Consider the following 23,248-nt stretch of genomic DNA (forward strand, 5'->3'; position numbering starts at 1 on the left):
TTTTCTGACATAAAAACCATTTCTATCAACCTGAACTCCAGTATAGGTTTCTTTATTTACCACACTTCTCTTTCTTCCTGCCCATGTCACACTGCAATCACTACAACATTTCTACTTACTTATGTTTTCTCATGGTCAGAAATTGTTTCTGTGGTTCCTCAGCCCCATCCTCACTGAGTTCAAAGCCTGCTCTCCCAGCCTTCATGAAAGCTTTGGGAGAAGACATCATTGGCTTATACTTATCACTCAGCAGTAGCTGGGAAATGAGAGGTCCAGTAAGGCTTTGTGTCTGCAGGTCCTGTAATACTTCATTATCCCCTTCTCAGACTTACTGCATTTCTACAACCACTACAGTATTACTAATAGGAGATCCCATGGAGCATGACATTTTGGTGTTGAAAAGGAATAAGCCACTACAACTGTAATATGTTGGATCATCCCACATGTGCAGCAAGTCTGAGGTGTCCCAAATGCATCCAACTTGCTGTACAAAGGCCAATCAAGTCTCTATTGTGCATACTTAGCTTAACACACAGAGGACACATTGGGCTTGCCATGTGCACTGTACATGAGGGGTTTCATCCATTGTGTAAAGTTTGTAGGTGTATGTTCCTGTTGAATCGATGCTAGATTTGCTATCTCTTTTAATCTATGAAATAACCATGTTATCATTTTCCCTTGTTAACATCAGTCATCTCCAACCTCATAAGCATCATCTATCTTTTCTCTTGGACAACATAACCAAATAACCTGTCTACTTACAGTAATTGTTCTCAACACTTACTTGATTCAAAAATTTGTTACTTCAGTTTTAGCCTTGAAAAAATGCTTGATGCTGAAAACCCTATATTTCTGGGGTCTTTTTTCAACTACAGTAGTCCATTTAATAAAGAGCATTGTGTCTACACACCAACCTTGTCCTATTATATCAAGGCTGCACCAGAACAAAGAAAAGTAATACTTAGTGCAGCTGTCACTGTTACATTCAGAACCATGGTGGATGAAAATAAGACAAGGCAATATAGTCTATGACTCCTGAGAAACAGCTTTGCAGTCAGTCTTGATTGAGTTAGGCAATGAATGCCACTGTTCAGAGCTGTGGTCTTGAGCACCCATTCAAAGAATACGAGTTGGATTTCAAGGAGGGGGAACATTATTCCTAACACATACATAGTTTCAAGGTCAATAGCCTCTTTCCCATCTACAAGTACATTTTAAATCCCTTCAAATACACCTGCAGAAGACAGTCTGAAAATGGAAATGGTATTTACATTTAAACAGCATATTTGGTCTCAGGACGTATTTTATTGCTAAAAAGTCAATACTAGTTTTTGGAGACACTTTAGGCTTTTCCCATATTTCCTCTGTTATCACTCTCTCAAATAATAAGATTCAAAAGCTATTCTGCTGCTTAAAATAGTCACAGGCAGAATTCAGGCTAATCCTAAGGGTATAAAAAAAAGTATCCTTATGAGACCTCAAACTTATTGGTGCTTAAAGACAAGCATCATGTGAGAAACAACCCAGTGTGGTAGGCTCAGTTCAAAGCACTTGCTCAATCCCTAAAATGACCTGAGTAGAATATTTTTGATTGCATATGGGGAATCTTGAGATCAGCAGCAAGCACAATAGCCACAGTCACTTTCATTCAAGTACCCTACAGAGAACAGATCTCTTCTGTGCTGAAGTTGCTGTTTTGAGCACACATGCAACAAACTGCTTGTTTCTCAACCTCAGGATGTGGAAGGTTTATCTCCCACTTACCTCTGTCTGGATAATGAACTAAAGAGAAGGTAATGGGGACAGCTTTCTAACTCTCCAAAAAAGAGTGAAGGTAAAACAAGAACATGAGATTGCCCAAACTACACTGGTTAGGTTAAGGCTATCTTAAGAATGCTTTGTGAGAATAATGGAAGACTGTTGCATGATAAACAGCTCCTAAAGCTGTCATTCAAAGAACAAAACAAAAGCATTTTAAAGAGTGCACAAATGCTTTTCAAGAGTTATCAAATCTTAACAGACTGGGAAATGATCAGAGGTTCCTCAAGTACTTATGGATCCTTTAGATTAACATTATTAGATCCTACATTTATGGTTTTTCATTCTGCTATATGACACATATACATTTTTTAAATTTATATATTATTTTATTTGGGATACTAGATAAGCAGTTACTCTTCAGCATACAGTAGAGTGTTCTGGGCTGTATATGGGCACATATCTGTCTGTATTGCCATGATGGCTCTCATGTCAGAATTCTGAGGTCCAGTCTTGCACTGGTGTACATTGCAGTAGTAGAAGTTGCACGATCAAGTCTGTACTTTCAAAAGCACCTTTGTATTGTAAAATACATTAATGATAGGACATCCTTTCCTGCGTTGTGATTTTTAATTAGTTACAATGGATTAGCAAGCTGCTTTTCCCTAAACAAAAGATGTTGTAGAGCTGACACTCCTGAAATCAGCTTTATAATATAAACTCAAGAAATATTGTGTTGAGTTAATAATTATATTTTTTCAGTTCAGCACATTATAATTTTTCAGTTATTTTGCTTTATGTCACTGCAAAGTTTTCTATTTTCATATTATGCCCCTGCAATAAGAACTCCAAATTTTCCACTTTTAAACAGCATCCTTTAAATATATGCAGTATTATTAATTTAAATTATTAGGTTTAATTTTAGTACCTTTGAACCTTTAATAGATATCTTATTAAAAACTCTATCAACACTGTATTGTCTTTTCATAATGCAAAACTTAAAAGCATTTGAAGATCAACATTAAAAAAATGGAAAAAAAAAGAAACTAAATGAAATCAACACACAGCAACCTGAAAAAGTAGCCATAAAAATTGGGTTTATAACTGAATACTTTTTGAAGTAATTGGCACAAAGACTGTTCTAGTGCAGATTGCTGCAAGAGCGCTCTTGGCAAGAACATCATAAGCACTAGCAAAACTTTAATATGCTCACACAGCCAAATACAAACTGACACCAGGAACCCATGTGTGGCAACAAACAGGAAAAAAAATAGAGTATCTCAATTTAATACAAACCTACACACAAAGAGATCAATTTTTACAATTCGTGGTTTAGCATACAATACAGCTGTCCTCAGAGTGAATATAGAGTAGCTATACATAAGAAATTAGAATTATCAATTCGGGGGAATTTCTCAAGAGTCCTTTTGATATGTAATACAGCAAATATAATGACTTAGAAACCAGACATCAATGCATTAAATGAGATCAGGTTGAGATCTATTTAGAAAAGACAGGTTTAAGCTGGAAAAAGAATCTCTTTGATATGACCTCCAGAGCAGACCATTTGCAGAAGGATTCAAGATGAGCAGATTTACCCTTGCATATCTGTTTGCTTCACAGCTGCTTTAAAATATAAACTCTAAAATTTTTAATATTGAGTTACTGCAAAATTAAGTGTGTGTAGTAAAAAAGATTAAGAACCTGGGATTTTCTTGCACTTCTTGTAAATGTTATAATGGATTTTGTTGAACTCAGAGGAAAAAATGAAACATACTTAATTTAAAACCAAGCTAACATAATTATTTATATAGGATTTCTTATAGAATCTGGCTACTGCTGGTCAAGCTAGGAATCTGAAATGTCTCAGAATTTTCAGTAGTCTGCATCCCTAATTTGTGGTCAATACTTATTTAACCCTGAAACTCAAAAGATCAGTTCACTTCAACAGATTTGCCACTTCAAATCCCTTGGTGTTCAAATATGTTGCATTTTTTTTTTCTTCATGGAATGTTTGAAGTTCCCTTTAAAAATAATGCCTTGAGGATATTTTTTCCTTAATACTGTTTAAAAAAAGTTTAAAGTATTTAGCTATTGAAGTGTGCAGGGTTCCAGTAAAGGAATAGTTGTCCCTGCCCATGAGCAAACTCTCTTGAAATTCACTACTCCAGAATTCTGTTGCTTTTGCCAGCAGTGAAATTTAAACCTAAAAAAGGACTTTTGTTGCATTGGTTCCAATGCAATTTATCAGAGTATTGGGAGATGGGCGAAAATGGCTGCATCCTTCTGAAACAGAAAGGGTGAAAATGTTGCTTAAAAAAGTTAGTTTCAGCTCTGTATGTTAGGGCAACCAAATCTTGTTGCACTAAAGACAGCTAAAATTAAGTATACTTCAAATGTAGTTTCTTTATTTCTTTCTTTGCAGGGAGAAATAAAGAGATTCTTTTAGGGTTTTTTTTCCTACTGTTTTGTTTGATGTAGTTCTTAGCAGCCCAACAATTACCTTAGGTGATTCTCTGCAAGGACTTGATAAGTGAGAAAGGACTAGATAAAACAAAATATCTGATATTAATGTATTTTCCCACACACAGAGAAAAAGATATAGAAAATGCTGTTGTCTGTAAAGACAGAAATGGATTCCCCAAGTCACCCTTGATTAAGACAGGAATGTTTATGTTCTGCTCAAGCTCTCCACCTGTGGTGGCAGCCCCAGAGCTCATTCTGAAGTTAATAAAAAAAATTACATTTACTCTTCCTACTTTTGTGGCTAAATGGGTAGAAATATATGGGTGAGTTTTGCACACAGTAAAGCAGGGACACACAATGGGAAAGGATGAGGACTATTATTTGAATGTCTTTAATGCTAAGGTTCCTCTGCTTATGCTGATGGTGTCTGGTGTATGCTCCCACAGAATACCACAACTGTGACAAAAGCAAGAGTGGAGTAGGCAAAAAAAAAAATTAATTTCCATACTTTATTAATATGTTTTCACTTTCCTCACATCAATGACACTTATATGAATCTAAATGTAAAATTTTCAGCATAAAGGGGAAAATAGACAGTAAGGAATATCAGCTGATTTTATAAAAATTACGACTGCAAATTTCAGAAAAGATTCTGCAGGTAAATAATAATGCTTCCACATCCAGATGATGAAAATGAATGATCATAAGAGGAGAGGAAAAATTCTTCTGGTATGTCTGCCAAGATCTAATGTCAGTAGTTCTCTAATTGTTCTCAGTGTTAATTTGAACAGTTTTATATACACTTCACATGGTTCTGATAAAGAAAGTAGCATTGAAACTGCAAACCCCAAGCCCAAAAATGGCTTTACAGAGACCGTAGGAGAAGGCTGGGGCACACCATGACAGCCCTTCCAGAGGAGCAGCCACATGCACTGTCATTAGTAGACCAAGTCCATCCATACAAGGGATTAGATTTCTCTTTGAAAAAAAAAAACCTTTATCCATTTGGAGATGGATGGTCTTTGCAAAGCTCTGACCTTCTCCTTGACAGCTACAAATGGACCACTATCTATGATTTGTTTCTATAATCCACTTAATGCAGCAAGCTAGATTATAGATAGCAATTTATTTGTAAAAATCATAATAAACCACTATTGTTTTAAATGCAAAACATGGATAAATGGGGAGGAAAAACTGATGAGACAAGGTTCGTGTTCTTGAATCTACACCAAAGAATTATGGCAGACTCTTGCTTTATCTGCATTGGAATCAATTTAGTAATTTTTAATTCACTGATTTTCTGTTGTTTGCTTAACATTTATTAATTGATTGTCATTCTCATGCAATTAATTCAAAAGTTGGCAAGTTTAACATGCAGAGATTAATTTTCTTTTACTAACCCACTACTCAGAACACTTTTTTTTGGAAAAACAGGTTACCAAGAAATTACCTCTACATCAATCATATTTATAAATGAAATACAATAGGGGTGTTGCATGCCATCTGTCAATCCACACTGAACCTTTACTTATAATTGGCTAAGTTTTTCTATGTAATTCAATAAAATAACCAGAAAAAAATAGGACAGCTCTGTCTTTCACACACTGCAGTCCCAACCAAAAGTCAGCTTGAACACCTAGGACTTCTCTCTGCAAGGCTGGGAATCTCTCATTTAAGAGTATCAATCTTAGGTCATAGAGAAATAAATGGTATGCCTGCCCCATCATCCAGTGGTCACAGGATCTGCACCTTTACAACAACCTACAGGTTCCTCAGCTTCAAGTGTTTCTCATCTGGAATGAGAGCCACTCACTTGCCCTTCATGTCACACTCATTTATGATGGCTGAAATGTTTATTCAGGAGGGAGGAGAGATAATGAGCAAGGTTTCTTTGCTCTTAGTTACCAGGGGCTATTCACAAGATTTTGTACTCACTTGCTGTGTACCTCATTGCAACACAAACCAGCGGAGTGAAAGGAAAAATAGCATTCCTTACTCTCATTATTTTATTATGGCTTTTGCCATACTTGGTCTTTAACTGGAAGCCCCAGTTTCTGTGTCTTTTTTTGCTCTGTGTGTCACTTAGGCTGCTGCTGTAAAGTGGACAAATTGACAAAATAGACCTTTTTATAGAGAGAGGCAAGGAATACATCTTAGACAACAAATATCTTTGTAGCCTATATAAGAGTAGAATAGACTCAAGCATTTTGATCTCAAAATGAGGATTTAATATCTCTCGCAGACTGCACAAAGGTCCAGAAAAATATGCAGTTAGGTACAAGAAGACACACAGAATGAATTCAGCATGCAATGCAGACTGTAAGATACATGAGTGTGCAAGCTGTGATGCATGGAAGTGCTGCAGGGCTTGTAGGAACCTAACCCAGACATTTATTTATTTTTGCACAGAAAATAAAATGTGACCTTTATTCTCTCTCCTGTAATGTTGGTTAGAAAGCTCTGTGGAAGAAAACGAATCTTTTCTGCATTTGAACTGAAATCTGAAGTTAGCTCTTCGTGTAACAACTGAGGGTAGAACATATATGCACATTCATCTGTACTTTAATTTCATGTGCATCCCACTGGTTTAGTGGGACTAGACCTATGATCTATTTGTAAAATAAGACTTGAAATGATCTAAAAGACTGTGAAAAATTACACAGTATTTAACAAATCAAGGTCAGTCTGTTTCCTATAGGAAACCTTAGAACAGCATCTTTTAGATGGATTTTAAAACTTTCCTATGGAAATTTTTACCAAATACATTAATTCTCTGTTAAAATCTATGGAATCATTAATATCTTGTTAGTTTGGGAGAAATTTTCAGTAAAGAAAAGGAAATAAGCTAGAAACATATGTAAATTTTGAAGATTTTGGTATACTTTGACCTGTTGAGTCATTAGTAGCTCACTGCACAATGATCTACACCCCTATGAAATTCAGTTGTGCCTGGTATTACTTTCACCATGTAAAACAGGATTTGGCTTATTATCCTGTTTAAGTCACTTTTAGTATAATTTCTCCACTGTCATCTTCTTATGTGGAGCACCTTCCTTGAATCTCAGGTGAAATCCCCAGGACACCTCATACAAACATGTACTTTGGATAATTGACTGTCTGGTTTAGCAGCTAAATTTAAAGCACACCAGGGCTATGGCACTCTATATTTTGTTGGATACATTTTCTGGCTTTGTGGGGTATTCACTGCATGATTTGATAAAAACTGAGGCTAAATGAACTCTGCAATTTGTATTCCTACAGGCACAAGTTTATTGGCTTGGGTTTTTTTTTGCCTTGGCTCTGTCTGTAAGGTTCATTACTTACAGTTACTGCAGAATCAATTTGAAATGGCCAAAATCAGTGATGGAATTTATAGCACAATAAACGTACTGCCATACAAGTGCTGCTACACATGAAAGGGCTTCGGAATATTTTCAGCAATCCTTCTACACACCAGAGTGTTCTGTTTTTATCAATTTAACAGAATCACCACAGGTATATTCTAAGAGGTGTAATCCTGACAGCTACACAGCAGATTTTCTCTGAGGCAGATATTTTTACAGGAAAACAATATTATTGATAAAATCTTAGCATATCAGAACACAAAAAGGAAACTGCACACATCTTTTTCTTTCTCCACATCAGGCATTTGCAGTTCCATTTCACTCACATGAAAAACCGCCCTGAACCAGAAAGAGTTTATGAAGGAAACATTTTCACTCTCCTTGAGATATATATTAATTAATTATCAGCACTATGGCATGTGGAAAATGTGGAGGGCATTTGTAGCTAAAACATAAAGTATAGCATCACCAGTTCCCTGTTTCTAAAGTCTATAAAGATTTACATTTCTACTTAGTACATTTTTCTTTCCAAGTGTCTCTATTATAGACATCTCATATTTTACATCATTTTAAAGCACAGAAAGTTTTAACTTTAGAATGATGCATTGTGCAAAAAAGACAGAAAAGACAGATGGCAGGCTGTCCTCCCCAAAACTCAATTTCATAATATGCATGTGATTGCTAATAGGCAGGCACTAAAAAACAATTTTCCTTGACGGAGAAGAGCTGATAAATTGTCAGCATAAACTTTGTCTGTGGTTGCTCCAGTGATCTAAAGCTCTTGTGTGAGCTTTGTACCATCAAAGTCTGCATCTTCCAACCATATAAAAATTTATGAATGCATATGACTATAAAGTGACTGAAAACAACCCATAATGCCTGTTTGGGTGTTGAGAATCAGCTCCTTGCTTCTTCAGGAAAAGCTGTGTCCAGTGCCCCATTCCTAAGCCTGGACATATGAGTGTGGGAGATGCAGGCTGGACCCAGAGATTCCCTGTGAGCTGAGTGAAACAGGGCTCTGCATTTAGCTATCTGCTAAGCACAGTGCTATGTCTGGTGCTGGACTGAATTAACCAACATGGTCTTTGGAACAGTGCAAAAGGTCACAAGAACTGAAGGCTGCTGATTATTAGGAAGAAATTATTTCTGAGCACTTCAGCAAGGAGAAATGAATGAAAAATCTAATGAGATAACAATTTCCAAGAAGAGAAATATTTATCTAATACCTCAGACCTTCCAAAATATGTCAAAAGTGAAAGGGACCACTGAGTTCACATGAAATAAAATGAGCATTCTGCTCTTGCACAACAAATTCTTGGGGAAAATGTCCAAACTATTTGTGCACAGAAAGAGGCTTGTTTACATTGGTAGTGCAGAGTTAATTTCAGATTTAATATTTCACTGTAACTGGTATCTACTAATTTTGATTTTTAAAAGGCTTATCACTATTAAATATTTTCATGCCTCTAAGAATTCAGATCTTATTTCTGAGAATAACTGAGAAGCAGCAACGCAACAGCAGATGAGCTGTGACTGTTATATTATCAACATATTTGCCTGGAAGAAAATGATGTGATGATCCCACCACATATTTAATTGCAAAATTTCCTTGAGTTTGATTCTGAGAAGACTGAAACATTTTAAACAGGTTTTTCTTGCCACACAGAGGAGACTTGCGCTATTTGCAAGTATGTGACCAACTCTGTAAAATGAAGCCATGGGAAGAATACATATTTCTTGAACTTTCTTTAGATGGGGTAATACTGTTAGTTTTGAAGGCACCAGCCTTGCATCCTATTGTTTTAATTTTATGCAGTGTATATTTCTCTATAAATGTCCCCTAAAACAAGCAAACAAACAAACAATCAGTGGAAAAAGAATAAACGTCAAACTTTAGAAATATTGTCAAATATTAGGAGGATACACTCTTTTCCATGTATATTTGGATAGTCACTGATGTGCTATATTGTTTGTTTTAGGATGGAAAAACACACAAAGACAGGAATTATAAATGAATATGTCTGTAAAAAAAGGGGCATGGGAGGGTCTAAGTTGTCATCAGAAATAAAAGTGAAAAACCTTGTTTACCACTGATGAAACAGACCTTGTCTGTGCCCTTTCAATAGCAAGCTCTTTAGACAGCAATGAGCACAAGAAGTTCAGAGAGAATAAAATACTTATCCATAAAAATTGAAATAAAACTTGCAACCGTCCTCAGGGTAACCTCTTCAGAGCTCAGACCTCTTTATGTAATTTACATGAAAATTCAGAGACTCCAATCTGAAGTTTTTAAGAAAATTACCACTTCTTGTGGTACACACTTAGTGTTTTCATTTGTTTGCAGTATTTTTTACCAATTTTAAGTAATGGAGAAAATTAAGATAATTGTGCTCTTCACACTTATTCTCAGATACTGATAATTTTCCTTTAAGGCACAAAATTCTTGGTTCTAAGGAGGAACAGACAAAAAATATAGCAATAAAAATTAAAATTTCTTGTTTCATACTGGTTAGAGGTGCATTAAGGTATATAAGCTTTAGGGTCAGTATAAGCCTTGCTCAGCTTTCTTTAAAAGCATTGGGAGTAATAAAGACTTCCATTTTATCTTCAGTGAAATAATACTGCTGAAATATCACCTCATTTTTGATGTCAGCAGTGATTTCTTTTTATCTCCATGATGTCAAATGGGAATTATTATTATTAGAACGACAGCTTCCTAATGATGCTGTAAAAAGGAGGAACTGAAACTCTTTCCACTAAACATCTATATCCTGCTTTCTCCACAGGGTAAAGCAGATAGGCTCAACCACACACCATTCTTCAGGCAAATCAAGAAGCATGCTCAAACACTAAGAAACAGAAGCACCTTAAACATCCAGAAACATAGGCAATAATGGCTTTCTTCATTATATAGTGGCGAATCTGCACTCTGAAGAGTAGAGAAAAAGGACATTTACACTACAGCAACCCTCTCTGGGAAACATGCTTTGAAACACTCATGATCACTTTTCTGTTCTAGATGGTAAAACTGGCACATCACTGTCCAGATCACTATCCAGGAGTCACTGCCCCAGGTAAAGTGAGGCAATGAAAGCCTCATGTGATGGCTCCTGTTCAACTGATGGCTTCATGTATGGCACACTGGGGATGGACATATTTGAAAGGCTCTGTGCCTTTTTTTCCTCCTATTTTGTCTGAAGAATAAGTACAGAAAAACGTTGTGTCATATGATACCAAAATAGATTAATAAGTTTGGCTTTTGAGTAAATGATGGGCTTGAACCTTATGCAAACACCTATTCGTGCAGAAAGGGAGTAGCAGATGCAAACTGGTGCTATCTGCATCAGCAAATGGGGTATTTGCATTTTCTAATACACTTTGATCAAACATAAGGAACTACAGTGAATAATGATTCCCTACCAATTTCACATTTACTTATAACACCTATTGCTTCAAAGTAGTTCGCAAAGTCTTTAGGGTGCTCACATCTATGGTGGCTATGAAAAAATATTAATCAAATTGGAAAAAGAAAAGGTCTCTATATGAGGCAGGGGGGTTTTGATATAAGAACAGCAAAGCTCTCAAGGAGCCAAGTCACCTGCCAGATGAGGAGGTGGGTGCTGCCAGCCCAGCTCTTCTCCCACAGAAAGGTGTCAGGAACAGCAGTCCCAGGAAGCTCCCCTGGGCTAAATCCAAGGGGCAGGAAAATGGGTTTTGCTGCTGGTACAGTGCTTTGTTTTCCTTCTAAGGAAAAGAATTTTGGAGTAGCTCTTCTACAGTCAGTTGTAGGCCAGTTGAGAGCAGGAGTATATTTTTCTGATTAGGGCTTATTTTTCTGATTTGGGTTTATTTTTTTTTTAACTTTGGTTATTGTTTGTTTTGGTGGAAGTTCTGCTAAACTTCACACTATCTGGTCTGAGTGCTTTCTTCTTTGGCAGCTCATTTTGCGTATTCAGGGCAACCATCAAAACAGAGGAAGTACCAGCCTGAGAAAACGAAGTGTGATGCACTGGAACACAGAGATGATTTGACAATATTCATGCACTAGGAAAAAAGGCTGAGGATGAGGTACAGCATGTAATCACAGTTGGCTCTGACACAAACAGCCATTGTTATCTTTGGCAAGTTACTTGATATCTTGGTATGTTAGCACTTTCAAGACTCAGACGAGTGTTGCAAAAGTACATTCATTAGTATAAATGAATTTATAACCAAGAGGAAAAAGCCAATAAAAAAATCTTGCTTTGCACAGGCAAGAACTGCACATAAAGGTGAAAGTTTGAAAAACGTGGGAATCAGTGTATGAACCTATTGTCTTTTTTCAGCATATTTTTGACAAAAGCTGTGAACTGCTGCAAGTGGTAGAGATAAAAAGGTTAATAGTGTCTGCATTTGGACATCTAAAACAATCTCTAAATTATGAAAAAAAGGGGGGCAAAGCATTTACTGGCAGCAGTTATGAAACAGTGAATTGAGGCAGAGATGCAAGCAGCAGCACCACTCTGTCCTAAAGCAAATCTTGGCTTTGTGTTATTTTCTGTGCTCCTGTGAAAGGCACATTCCCAGTCATTTCCAGTAAACAGTGGTAAAAAACATTGGTGGATAACTTAAGAAAACCCTGTGGGCTGAACACCTCTTTTTTCAGTAGCCATTCCTACCTGGGAGCACAATACCATTCCCCCAATGTGCAGTAAGAGGTATTTTCTGGTTCCCTCTCTGCTGAGATCCCATTGCTCTCATCCTACTCACTGTGTTTTGCTATTAACACCACAATGGGTCTCATACTGCAGTATGAGTTCACATGTCTAAATAATTAGTGCTGCTTATGAAAGTGTGTCAAACATTTTCTGTCTCTATGACTCAGTAACACTTGGTTCTTGAAAGAATACTAGATTTGGTTTGAAACTGCTCCTTGTCCATTTTTAATATTTTATTCTGTATCAGAATAAATCTTGTTCTCACAGTTTTCTCTCACAGTTATATTGGACACACACTGACTTTTAAAAAAGGAGGCTTCAGAATTATGTTGCCTAAAAACCAGAATCAAAGGCAATTACTGCTAATTTGGTGATAATATTATCTTTTTATATCCCATATACTTTGATAATAGAATTCATGAAAATAAAAAATCTCCCAGGAAACAATCTGTGCTTACTCAATTTTATATTTTCTTTCCTTCCAGAACACAGAATTTATTTCCCTTTTACTCAGTTTGGAGCAAACCACAACTCTGAGGCCATCTAAACATTTAAGGTAATATTTGAGGAGGTAATATTACATAAGGTAATATTTGGAAATATGTGTTTCTCCTCAAATATGACATAAGGTAATATTTGAGGAGAAACACATCCTGATAACAGGTGTCAGGAATACAACAGCTGCAGTCATTGTGAGGCAGGATCAAAGCTTGAATCTTTCTTGTACAGAAGATTGCTATTAAAAAGGCCTTTATATAACGCTAACTGGTTAATTTCAATAGTGCTACTGCAATAATGAATGCCTAACATATATTAATTTTTCCAGATGGTAGAACAGTGCTATAAATCCCATTAAAAAGATGCTCAGCCCTCATTTTTTCTTTTTGAGATGATGGAATTCATATCCACTGAACACATTAAAAAAAGTTGGTTAATGTATTTAGATGCCGAGGGTGAACCAAGCTTTTGCAGATGGCTCTCCTAATAGAACCTCACAGTTCCATAGCAAGGCCCCCAAATGAAACCCAGTCTTCTTAATCTGGTTGCAGGCCATTATTTTTTGAACCGTATCTTTATATCGATGAGTAGATACTTCATAAGATTCAGGTTGGCCCATTAGTATTTTGTTCTTTTTCAAGTCATGCTGCATCTTTACTAGCTAAGAGACTTCCTTTTGACAAAAAGGTCATCGATTTACATGGGTGAATTCTCGATCAGTTCTTTCTCACTGACAAATTACCTTTAAGTCTTCCCAGTGCTGAAAAGTCTGGGGAATGCATGTGCTGACATTTAGAAAACTCTTCACATAATGCTTCCTGATGTTGGTTTCTTATTCCTTCTTCACTCAATTAAAGAGGTGTGGCAGTAGCCATGTGATAAAGTACTAAATTCTGCAGTTTTCTTTCTTCCTGCAGAGAAAGGTCAGGATATCTTTCTGGGACAGAGTAAAATACTTGATAGAAAAGATTTCAAGGGGGAAGAATATTAGAAAAGGAGGCAAAAAATTTAGGTGAAGCTGTAAAGTGGGATAAGTGAATTCCCTCACTGGGAAGACGGAATGAAATCTGTCTCTAACACAGGCCTGAAAAATGTACCAATCATGAGACTATTCCCTGCCTTCGCTTTCCTCCTCCATCCTCTCCTCCTGCCCCCATGAAGTGGAAGGTGCTTTCCTGCAATGATATATTGGATCCTTAAAGTGATTTTGGAGTAGGGGCATCTTGTTTCTGAATTCCAGGTGAATCTTTCACTTGGATGAGAAACAATATTTTCAATTTTGGATTCAGCCAAGAGGACAGTATCACAAGATGAGCCCAATGTAATTTTGTCTTTTTCACACATTTTTTTACTCTCTTGCCCTCTTGGATTAATGAATCCAAATCCTGCCAAAACCTGCACTTCAAGTGCTCAACTACGGTCTGCAAATCTTGCCCAACTCCTCAAGTTCTTCTAAAATAAAAAAGTGAATAAAGGAAGGAATAGCATGAAAAAGACTCACAGTAGAACCATGACAGGCATAAAATTTCAACAAAAAATTTAGATTTCCATCTTCAAAATTATCATTCAGAGAATTCTAACTTTATGATTTGAAATACCAAATCTGAGAGTACAGTCTCAGAGAATGTTTAATTTTAAATGAATTTGCAGAAAGACACCATTGTCAAAAAAAAAGAAAAAAAGAATTCATAAGGGCTACAAGACTAATTTGTGAAAACACTTTTCTGGAGTTTTGAGTATTATTTAAAGTATTTTGATACACCTCATGCAACTGATATATGAGGTATAGCTAACCAAACTTGCATCCTCCATTTCTGAACTGCAGAAATTAGATGTGCAACAAACCATACAAATGTCTAAATGAAACTTACCAAACCAATTTTTTTAAATATAGCAATTTACTTATTTTTACACAGTCTGTCCACTGGAAGGGACAGCCTGAAGGTTTTCTAGGATATCCTTAATTCTGCTGATGGGTCTTCAAGATATTTACTTGCCAGCTTTGAGGGAGATGGAGAGGCAACAGAGGTTGGTTATACCCCATTCAGAGATTGCCACAGTGGCAGCAAAAGAACAAGGCCATCTCCTTGTGTTTGCTTATCCACTTCTGTAATAGCTCATAACAAGAGTGCTGATCCATAAAACAGTAGAGGAGTATGCATGGATCTATACTAGCACTGCTGATGAGCTGATGAGCTGGAAACAGCTGGCAACTACTGACTCGGATGCTGCTTGATGCTTTGACTACTTCTTGAACCCTTAGTTAAGCTTTGTTCAAGAGAACAGTATCAGTTAATGAAAGTTTGAACAAAGAAAATTCTAGCGTAATCTGATGGGCAAGTAAACATGACAGAACAATAATAGGATACTGTAGGAGTAGAAAATTTACCACTGGACCTGAAAAATATAATTTTGAATTAAAATTAGCTTTGACATATGATTGAGTAAGTCAGACAGTAGAAAAATTGAAGTTGGGAAAACTTTTGAGTGGACAGAACTGTGACCCTCAAAGGGAGGAAAATGAAAATAAAACCAAAATGAAGATAAAATCAAAATTAAATACAAAACCATATTTCAATGATGAAAAAATAAATATTGAAAAAAAAGGAAGATGAGTTCCATTTTCAATGGAGAACAAACAGTAAGTCTCTCCAGCATGTATCTCAGACAACAGCTGCAATTGTAATACATTCTGAATTTTGCAGTGAATGGAATTATAAGTTTTTTCTTTTTATTTGTTTTCCATATGTTTTATCAGTTGATTAAATTTTATTTCACTGTTTTAAAAGATTTTCAATTTATTAACTGAAAAATTAATAACTCTCTAGTACTGAATGTAAACTCTTTTCCTGCAGACCTCTGAGCCTAAGACCATTAAGAATGGGAAATTCTAATTCAAGGAGAGTGCTAGGGAACAATGAAAGGGAAAGAGAGAGGAAGGATTAATCATGTAATCACTTTTCCACTTACACTTTTAAGGTAATATAATTCATGGAAAAAGGCCATTACCTCCATCTTTACGTGTAATTCAGAACTAGTTATATCAGTTCAGGAAGGGACTATAAACAGGTTCATCTTAAGTCAGAATTGTCTAGAGCAGGGTTTCTTTGAGGCATACATACGTGTTAAATTATCAGTCTGCTTCTTGTTATAACATTTCTTTTGATAGAAAATTAGTTCTGACTAGATCAACCTGAATGATTAATCAATTTTATTCTTGGACTGTTTTCACTTTTATGTGATTGTCCTAAGGCAGGGACCACTCATTCTGAAAATTGACTGAGCACCTTGTGGACCACCTCAATCATTTGCTGTCGACAGGAAACATTCACCAGCAGTCCTCAAAGCAAGGCAAAATGATGATGTGGTTCTGAGCTCAGCAAGAGTTTGGATCAAGACACAACTACTTCACAAAGATGAAAAAAATTTGTCCTTGCTGGAGGTCTGAATCCATGGGGAGCTGAATACCTTTGAGAGAGCTAAAATCTGACTCATACCACAAAGCGTTCCTCGCACACTGCTCCCAGTGAAAGGTTGCATGCTGATTCAGAGGGGTTACCCCTGAATCCCCCCTTACAAGAGCTCAAGGGAAGGTGTTAGCAAAGAGCCCTTGCACTTCACAGATGGGAAATTCAGTACCCTGTTGTATTCTGAAGGTATGAGACACTGGCTCTTTAGTGGGCCTGCTCCACCAGGATTTCCTGCAGGAAGTCTGCTGCCCATGATCCCAGCTGGCACAGTATTTCCTGACTAAGTGCTGAAGGACTTCCAGGGATCTCCCATGCAGAACTTGGCCAGCTTTTCCCACGTTCTTTGTTAATGTTATGCAACTATTCTTCCTTGTTGATAATTTCTTATAGACGTACATCCGTAAAGCTCATGAATATTTCTTAATTTTGGCCTTGAGTTTGTTCTAGTACTGGACTTTTAGAAATCAATTACCAAGATTCCTAGAAGAGACTTTTACTACAGCGGTTGAGTTTTATTATGCTTGTCTGATACACCAGCTGACAAGAATGTTTAAACATGGCAGTTCTGAAAGCTCAGTTAAAAGGATATTCACTTGATCCAAATTTTCTAAAATAAATGTACTATTTTTCTGGGGCTTGCTGTGGCCATGGATAATGGTCTTTCTATGGAACACAGAGTGCCAATAACCAAGCTTTTGAAAAACTGTAAGAGTGCAATTCATATTGCTGGACACAGCTAAATACTGTCAGTTACAAAATCCTTAAAAACATCAAACAGCAGAAGAACTGCATGTCTATTTTTACACCTGCCTAGGGCTTGCACACTGTTTATGCGATTTTACTCAAGCTGACTTGCCTCGTGAAAAAATTTGGAAAACCCCCAATATTTTATTTACAGGCAGTTTTGTTGGCTTTCATACTTTTTCTTTTTATCCATTAATTGTGTTCAGGAAAAACTGGCTAAAAAATATATCAGATCTTTCAAAACTAATTTTGCTGTACTTGTGACATCTGAGTTATGGTTTTAAATGCTGCCATGAGGCATTAGAAATTCTAAGAGAAATAAAATTGTATTTACATGATAGACATTACCATGTCTTTTGAGCCAAGGGTCTACTGTGAATTTCAAAAATTGTATTGCAATGAGTAAAAACCTCACCTTGTGAAGCCAGCTTATATGTCCTATTCTGATGCTGGACTAAAATTAGATAGTCAGGAGTCCAAGAGAGAGAATGACAGAGTCATTCACACATCTAACTTTTGTTCCTAGCTACATTTGGAAAAAAAAAAGTGAGACTACAAAATCCACTGACAAATTCCCTATGTTTTACCCATTATTATTGCATCACAAATATCCAGCAAAGTAAGTTCTCTATCAATCTAACTTTGTCCAAGCCTGGTGGACCATACTTAATAATGATAATTAGTTTAACTTCAATGACCTGAAAAAACAAGATCTCTTCCAACCAAACCATTCTATGGCTCCATGATGTGCCAATTAATTAATTAATTCATTTATTAATTCTCCTTCTTCCTCCTAAGACACTTCACTGTCAATACACTTCCTGGTCTTGGTATCTTCCTAGACTTGCAAGCATGAACAAGTACTCAGTGCGTTCTTTCAGCTGTTGACAATTAAATAGGACACAGATCAAAAACTTGTGATGCCTTAGAAACCATTGCTTTGGACTTAAAACTTCTACTAGCAACAACTTTAATCATCTTCACCCAGAAACCATCCAAGAGCATGATTCACAGTCACTTGCTTGCAAAGAAGATATTTCTGCTAGATTTTTACTCCTCAGGTAGCTACCATAATGCTATATTCTTAGAGAATTTCTTGGGAAAAGTGAGTTGGGGAACTTTACTTTAAAGCTTCTCTAAATCTTCCTCTAAAACCAAAACAAAATGGTTGTGAAAGCTTTTAAATGAACTTTCACAAGCAACTTCTTTAAATACCCACACATTCTCAGACTTTCTTGCACCACTCTTTTATCTTGTATAAAACTTAATGGATGACATATTTCATTCCACAAGTTGACAATGTTAAAAATGTGCTATTCCTTCTAGTTTTAGTATACTGCAAAGCCAGTGATAGCTACAGGCGCTATGAGCGATATACGACTGAAGAAAAATGAGATTACTGCTGATAAGAAACAAGAGACTTTCATATCTTAAAAGACTCTGAAATCCAGCAAATATGATCCCCAGCAGCAGATGCCCCTCAGACAGACAATGAAAGAAAAATGGTGGAAAAGTACTCAATGTGGCTCATTGTTTCCTACAGCTGGAATGGCAGAAAAATGAAATAGCATGCTGCCTGCATGAAGAAATCCAGCCTCTCTGGGAAAAGCATAAACCAAAAATTACTAACAGTCTTACAAAATGCGCAGTAATTTTCCACTGTGGGAAAAATGATGTTACTCTGACTCACCTTCTTTGGTAAAAGATACCTTTACTTTGGAAATGTTGCTCTTTTGAAGGCTATCATGCTGTTATCATCAACATTTATCATCATAATGATCAATTTAATGGAAGTGCAGTACAAAAGCCAAACCTCAGGCTGAAAATATGTATTAATGATTCTTTAACAAAAGGAATGAGACATATGCAAATGTGAAATAGCTCCTCTCTCTGTCTATTAAGGTGCTCCTGGAACATGAATGAGCATAATTTCAAGATGTCAATATTTCATGTTACAGTGCAACCCTTACCTTGTATCCTGATGATTTGATGTGCACTCCTCGCTTGGTCAGTGTAGATTTCATTCGGATGAAAAAAGAGCGCTCTAGAGTGTTGTCAGTGGTTAGCAAACTGGGGTTTGTAGTTTCCACTAGGGAATAGAAAAAATACATATACACATAATTTAGATTTTATACATCCCCTCTAAGCTATTTTTCAGGTGCAATCCTTGAACTCACTAAAAATAAATGACTGATGGATGCTAAGAGTGTTGTAATCAATTTACCTCATTTAGAAAATGTTTATTTAGCAAAAAAGAAATTACAAAAATATACATATACTCAGTATGTCTCATTTTCAAGTTATTTTTCCCATAGAATTTTTAACAGAGATTTGTCTCATTAACTCTTTCTTGCACAATTTAGTGATGACTGGAGTTGGAAGGTATGTTGCTAGAGTGTATGACATTGTTTTAAAAACTGTTTGTCAGTATTTTGTAAAAGGCAAAGTCTCACTTAGGTAGCAATTCTCTCCTGAAACAGGCTGCACATTCTGCAGATTTTTATTCCCTAGTCACTTCTCAACTGCAGTGATACCTGAGTCAGTGCTGGATTTGTGTGCCTTGGTTTCCATATTATTGAGGCTAAATTAGGGCCTTTATTATCAATAAAACATTAAACAACCTGAAGGCAAGAATTCTCAAGTAAATGACACATATTATTATTATTGTCATCATATCATCAATTATTGGTGATTAATTAGTCATTAATGAAACATCTTTCTAGTCCAGCTGAAGGGATATTACTTGCTCACGACTAAGTATAGCTCTCACCTGCACTTCTCCCTCCCTTAACTGCAACCACTTAAATTACTTAAGACTCAGTCTAAATCAGGATAAAATAGCATCAGCACTGAGGTATTCTTTATACAATCGTTACGATTCCTCTTTTTTAGCCCTGATAATCAACTTATCCCCAAAATACTTAATGGGAAAATTACAAATTACAAGCAGCTTACAATAAACAGGCATTATTTGATATAAAAGAAATTTCAATTTCATTGAGGAATTAACAAGGAACAAAAGAAATATTTTGAAATTGTACTTCTGTTGTTTAGGAGAACCACACAAACTACTAGTAGAAAGTGTTTAAGTATTTAAAATGCCTTTGTTATGCAGTCAACAGAAGTGCAACAATTTGTTTGTGAGCTAAGGATTTTATTGAATTGTCCTTGATTTAATGTGGTCAACTTGTCTCGTGTTTGTGACATTTGAGCTCTGTTGTGATAACTGACAACAGTGCCCCTTTCTTCAGTGTGTCTCTTAAGATTTTTTTGTTTTAGAGAGCATGAATTTGATGTCATTTTAAATGTACAGCTCTTTATCACTCGAGGGAAAAGCAGAGCCATGTTATATTTAGTACTTTCATTTCTTCTGATTAAATATGAATTACTATGAAATTTTTCTCATCATCTAACACACCATAATACGCCAACAGCTTTTTAATACACTGTATAAGCACAAACTTCTGCTCTAAGAGTTTAATTTGCCCCTCTAATCCAATCACATCAACCTTATTTCTCTTATCAGAGATTCCCATTTTGAATTAAATGAGCTCATTAGTTTTAATCAAAAGCAGAGAGATCAAAACTTAAACGTAAATGCTTTAGATCAGAACTGTCAGTCAGCCGTGCAGTTCTATTTTACTAAAACACAAGATCAGAGACCCTTAGAACCAATTTTTTCTCGTAAGGGATGCCAAGAGCTTGAAGATGCTATATCCTTTTTTTTTTCTCCCAAGGACAGATTATACATTTAAGGTTAGACTTAATTTAGAGTATTTTTTTCATCCTGGTGGAAATGGGAAAGTATGCCATTCTGCTGTTGTCTCTTTCACATTTATTGGTGCGGGTCCTTGGAGACCTGAACAAATGTGAAGCCATCACAATCCATGCAACAAACCTGTCCTCAAAATATTCAGCTCTGTTCAGCAATATCACATAAGAAATAAAACTCTGAAGGGAAAGATATTTTTCAGGGTGTGGGACAGTGAAACCCTGAAAAAGCAGCCAAAATCACCCAGATAGCAGCAGCACTAGTAAGGTGAGGTTCATAATTAATTATTATTTTTATTGTACAGTACAGTACAGTAGTTAAAGAGTACATTAAGAAGCCACAGCATGGATGCTTCCTGCTGTGTGAAGAAATACTAAAATCAGCTTAACAAGCGTAGTTGTTGTAGTCCAGCACATTATACTCTAGTACAGGCAATAAGTACAATATGTCCTCCTGTGTTCTAATGGTAATTACCTAAACATACAGAATTAAACACATGATATCTTATGCTCAAAAAAAGATCAGGCTGTAATACATATGCAACATTCCCAAAAAATGGAAATTAAAATTTCTCTTTCATACACAGTTAAATGAAAGAAAGGATAATAACTGACATACCATAAAGTGTACTTGGCATTGACATTTTTAGGCTCATTTAATCATATATCATAAGATTAACATAATTTTGCTGTTATTATACTATGTACAAACCTATACATCTCTAAGTGAATATTATAAAGTGCACATATTTTATCTAACAGGCTGGAACAGTGTCATACAAATATATATTCTGAAGTGTTTGATTTTCTTTAACAAGAAGTATCTGAGAGTGTATGTGTGAAATGGGATTGGTTACCAAAAAGTCCAGAACAGCTTATGAACAGCATTTTGAATTTCTCTCAAGAGAGAACCATTAGGGCTGATAGTGCAAATCTGCATTCAGAGTTGCACCTACCCACGGTAGGTACTGTAACAATGCTGATGGTGACTATGCATGCAGGATTTTAAAAATAGGACATACACAGAACAGCTCCATCGATGTCAGTGAGATTTGGACAGGAATATTTGGAATATGGTCCATTATGAGTTCTCAGGAGTTGGTTTTAAACGCCTATCACTGAACCTTTTCAATTTTTTTTTCAATTATGTCAAAGCAGTCTTGCAATCTGAAGAATATCAGAATGAAACTCTAGCAATTAATTTTTGATTAAAAAAATAAATCTAAACCTTTAAAAAGCCTGAAATAAACAAGGTCCACTTAGCTTGATACTGTAGAAACAAAAGGTGTCTTTTTACACTGAAAAATAAGGCTTCTGGCTTGAATTTACTGAGTTTAAACCTACTGTTGAGTTATAAACTTCTGAAACTGTGAGTTTAGAATGCTAATTATGTGATAAAAGTCAATGCTTACTGCATGTGAATTAAAGTATTTTACACTGTCAGACTTAGAAGTGTAAGAAATAAGTCTGGGTTGTCTTTGCAAAGCAGGTAATTGTGTACTCTGTTGGGAAAGCACTTGCCTTTGTGTGCCCTTAAACATCTTCAGCAGATACTACTAAAGGAATAAACGTCTTCTCTTTCCGCTCCCAAAGCTGATAATGCAGGATGAGATTTCTAGACACAAGGAATGAATTTTCCATTTCAAAGGGAACGAAGCTGCAATCTACTGTACCCATATGGAAGTGTCACAAATGTTAAAAAGCTCAAGTAAGAGGCCACAGAGGCAAATGGGAAGATATTATGAAAGAGCAGCCAATTCACAAAACTGTTTTGTTATCATCTTACTGAGATTGGCTCTGTTGGTCAGAGCATGGTGCTGGTAATGCCAAGGTTGTGGGCTTGATCTGTGTATGGGCCATTCACTGAGGAGTTGGACCTGATGATCCTTGTAGGTCCCTTCCAATTCAGAATATTCTGTGAACTTCTGTGATTCTAAACCTTTCTGTGGACAAACCCTGTATCTCTGATCCCTCAATGGGCTTTGCTTTGGGAATGATCTTGGCCCCAGTCCTCACAAAGCAGTCATGCATCATTTAACTTCACGTGCTGGAAGAGTTCTTCTGATTCTTCTGATGGTGCATAAACATGGCCATAGCTGTCTGGAGGACTGAGGCCCATGATTCTCATCCTGCAGGGCTCTGCAGAGGTACTGTACACCTGTGTGCAGTCTGACTACTTTAATGCTATAAAGCAAAACAATGTAAACGAATGCAAATAATGGCTCATCCACAGCAATAGCACAAGTACTCTCCCTATGAGTGATTCACAAGCACATTCAAATTTAGATAAACAATTTGTCCCCCAGGAAAAAAGAAGTTCCACATTTGATTTATGTCTTAAATAACAAAAAGCTGCTACAGTAGGCTGAATAATGTTTACCAACTTCTGAGCTTTTTTCTTGACAAGCATTAAAAATAATTGAGAGGAGAAAAATGCATTTTTGCATGCCAAACAGAGAAAAGATAGGCTTCTCATTCTTAGGAAGAAAGGAAGTTATAG

General features: G+C 36.2%; 1 protein-coding gene across 4 annotated transcripts in view; it reads right to left on the reverse strand.

The window, feature by feature from the left end:
• The window catches only part of NPAS3 (neuronal PAS domain protein 3), a 593,897-nt gene that overhangs the window by 35,537 nt on the left and 535,112 nt on the right, over nucleotides 1-23,248 (reverse strand). For all 4 annotated transcript variants that reach the window (XM_071426922.1, XM_071426923.1, XM_071426926.1 and 1 more), the window contains one exon: nucleotides 18,948-19,066. In XM_071426922.1, coding sequence (XP_071283023.1) covers nucleotides 18,948-19,066 — 119 coding nt within the window. The remainder of the gene's footprint in view (nucleotides 1-18,947; nucleotides 19,067-23,248) is intronic.

The sequence above is a fragment of the Agelaius tricolor genome, unplaced genomic scaffold (assembly GCF_023055355.1).
Source record: "Agelaius tricolor isolate 1412-34295 unplaced genomic scaffold, bAgeTri1.0.p SCAF_5, whole genome shotgun sequence".
In the NCBI taxonomy this organism is placed as follows: Eukaryota; Metazoa; Chordata; class Aves; order Passeriformes; family Icteridae; genus Agelaius; species Agelaius tricolor.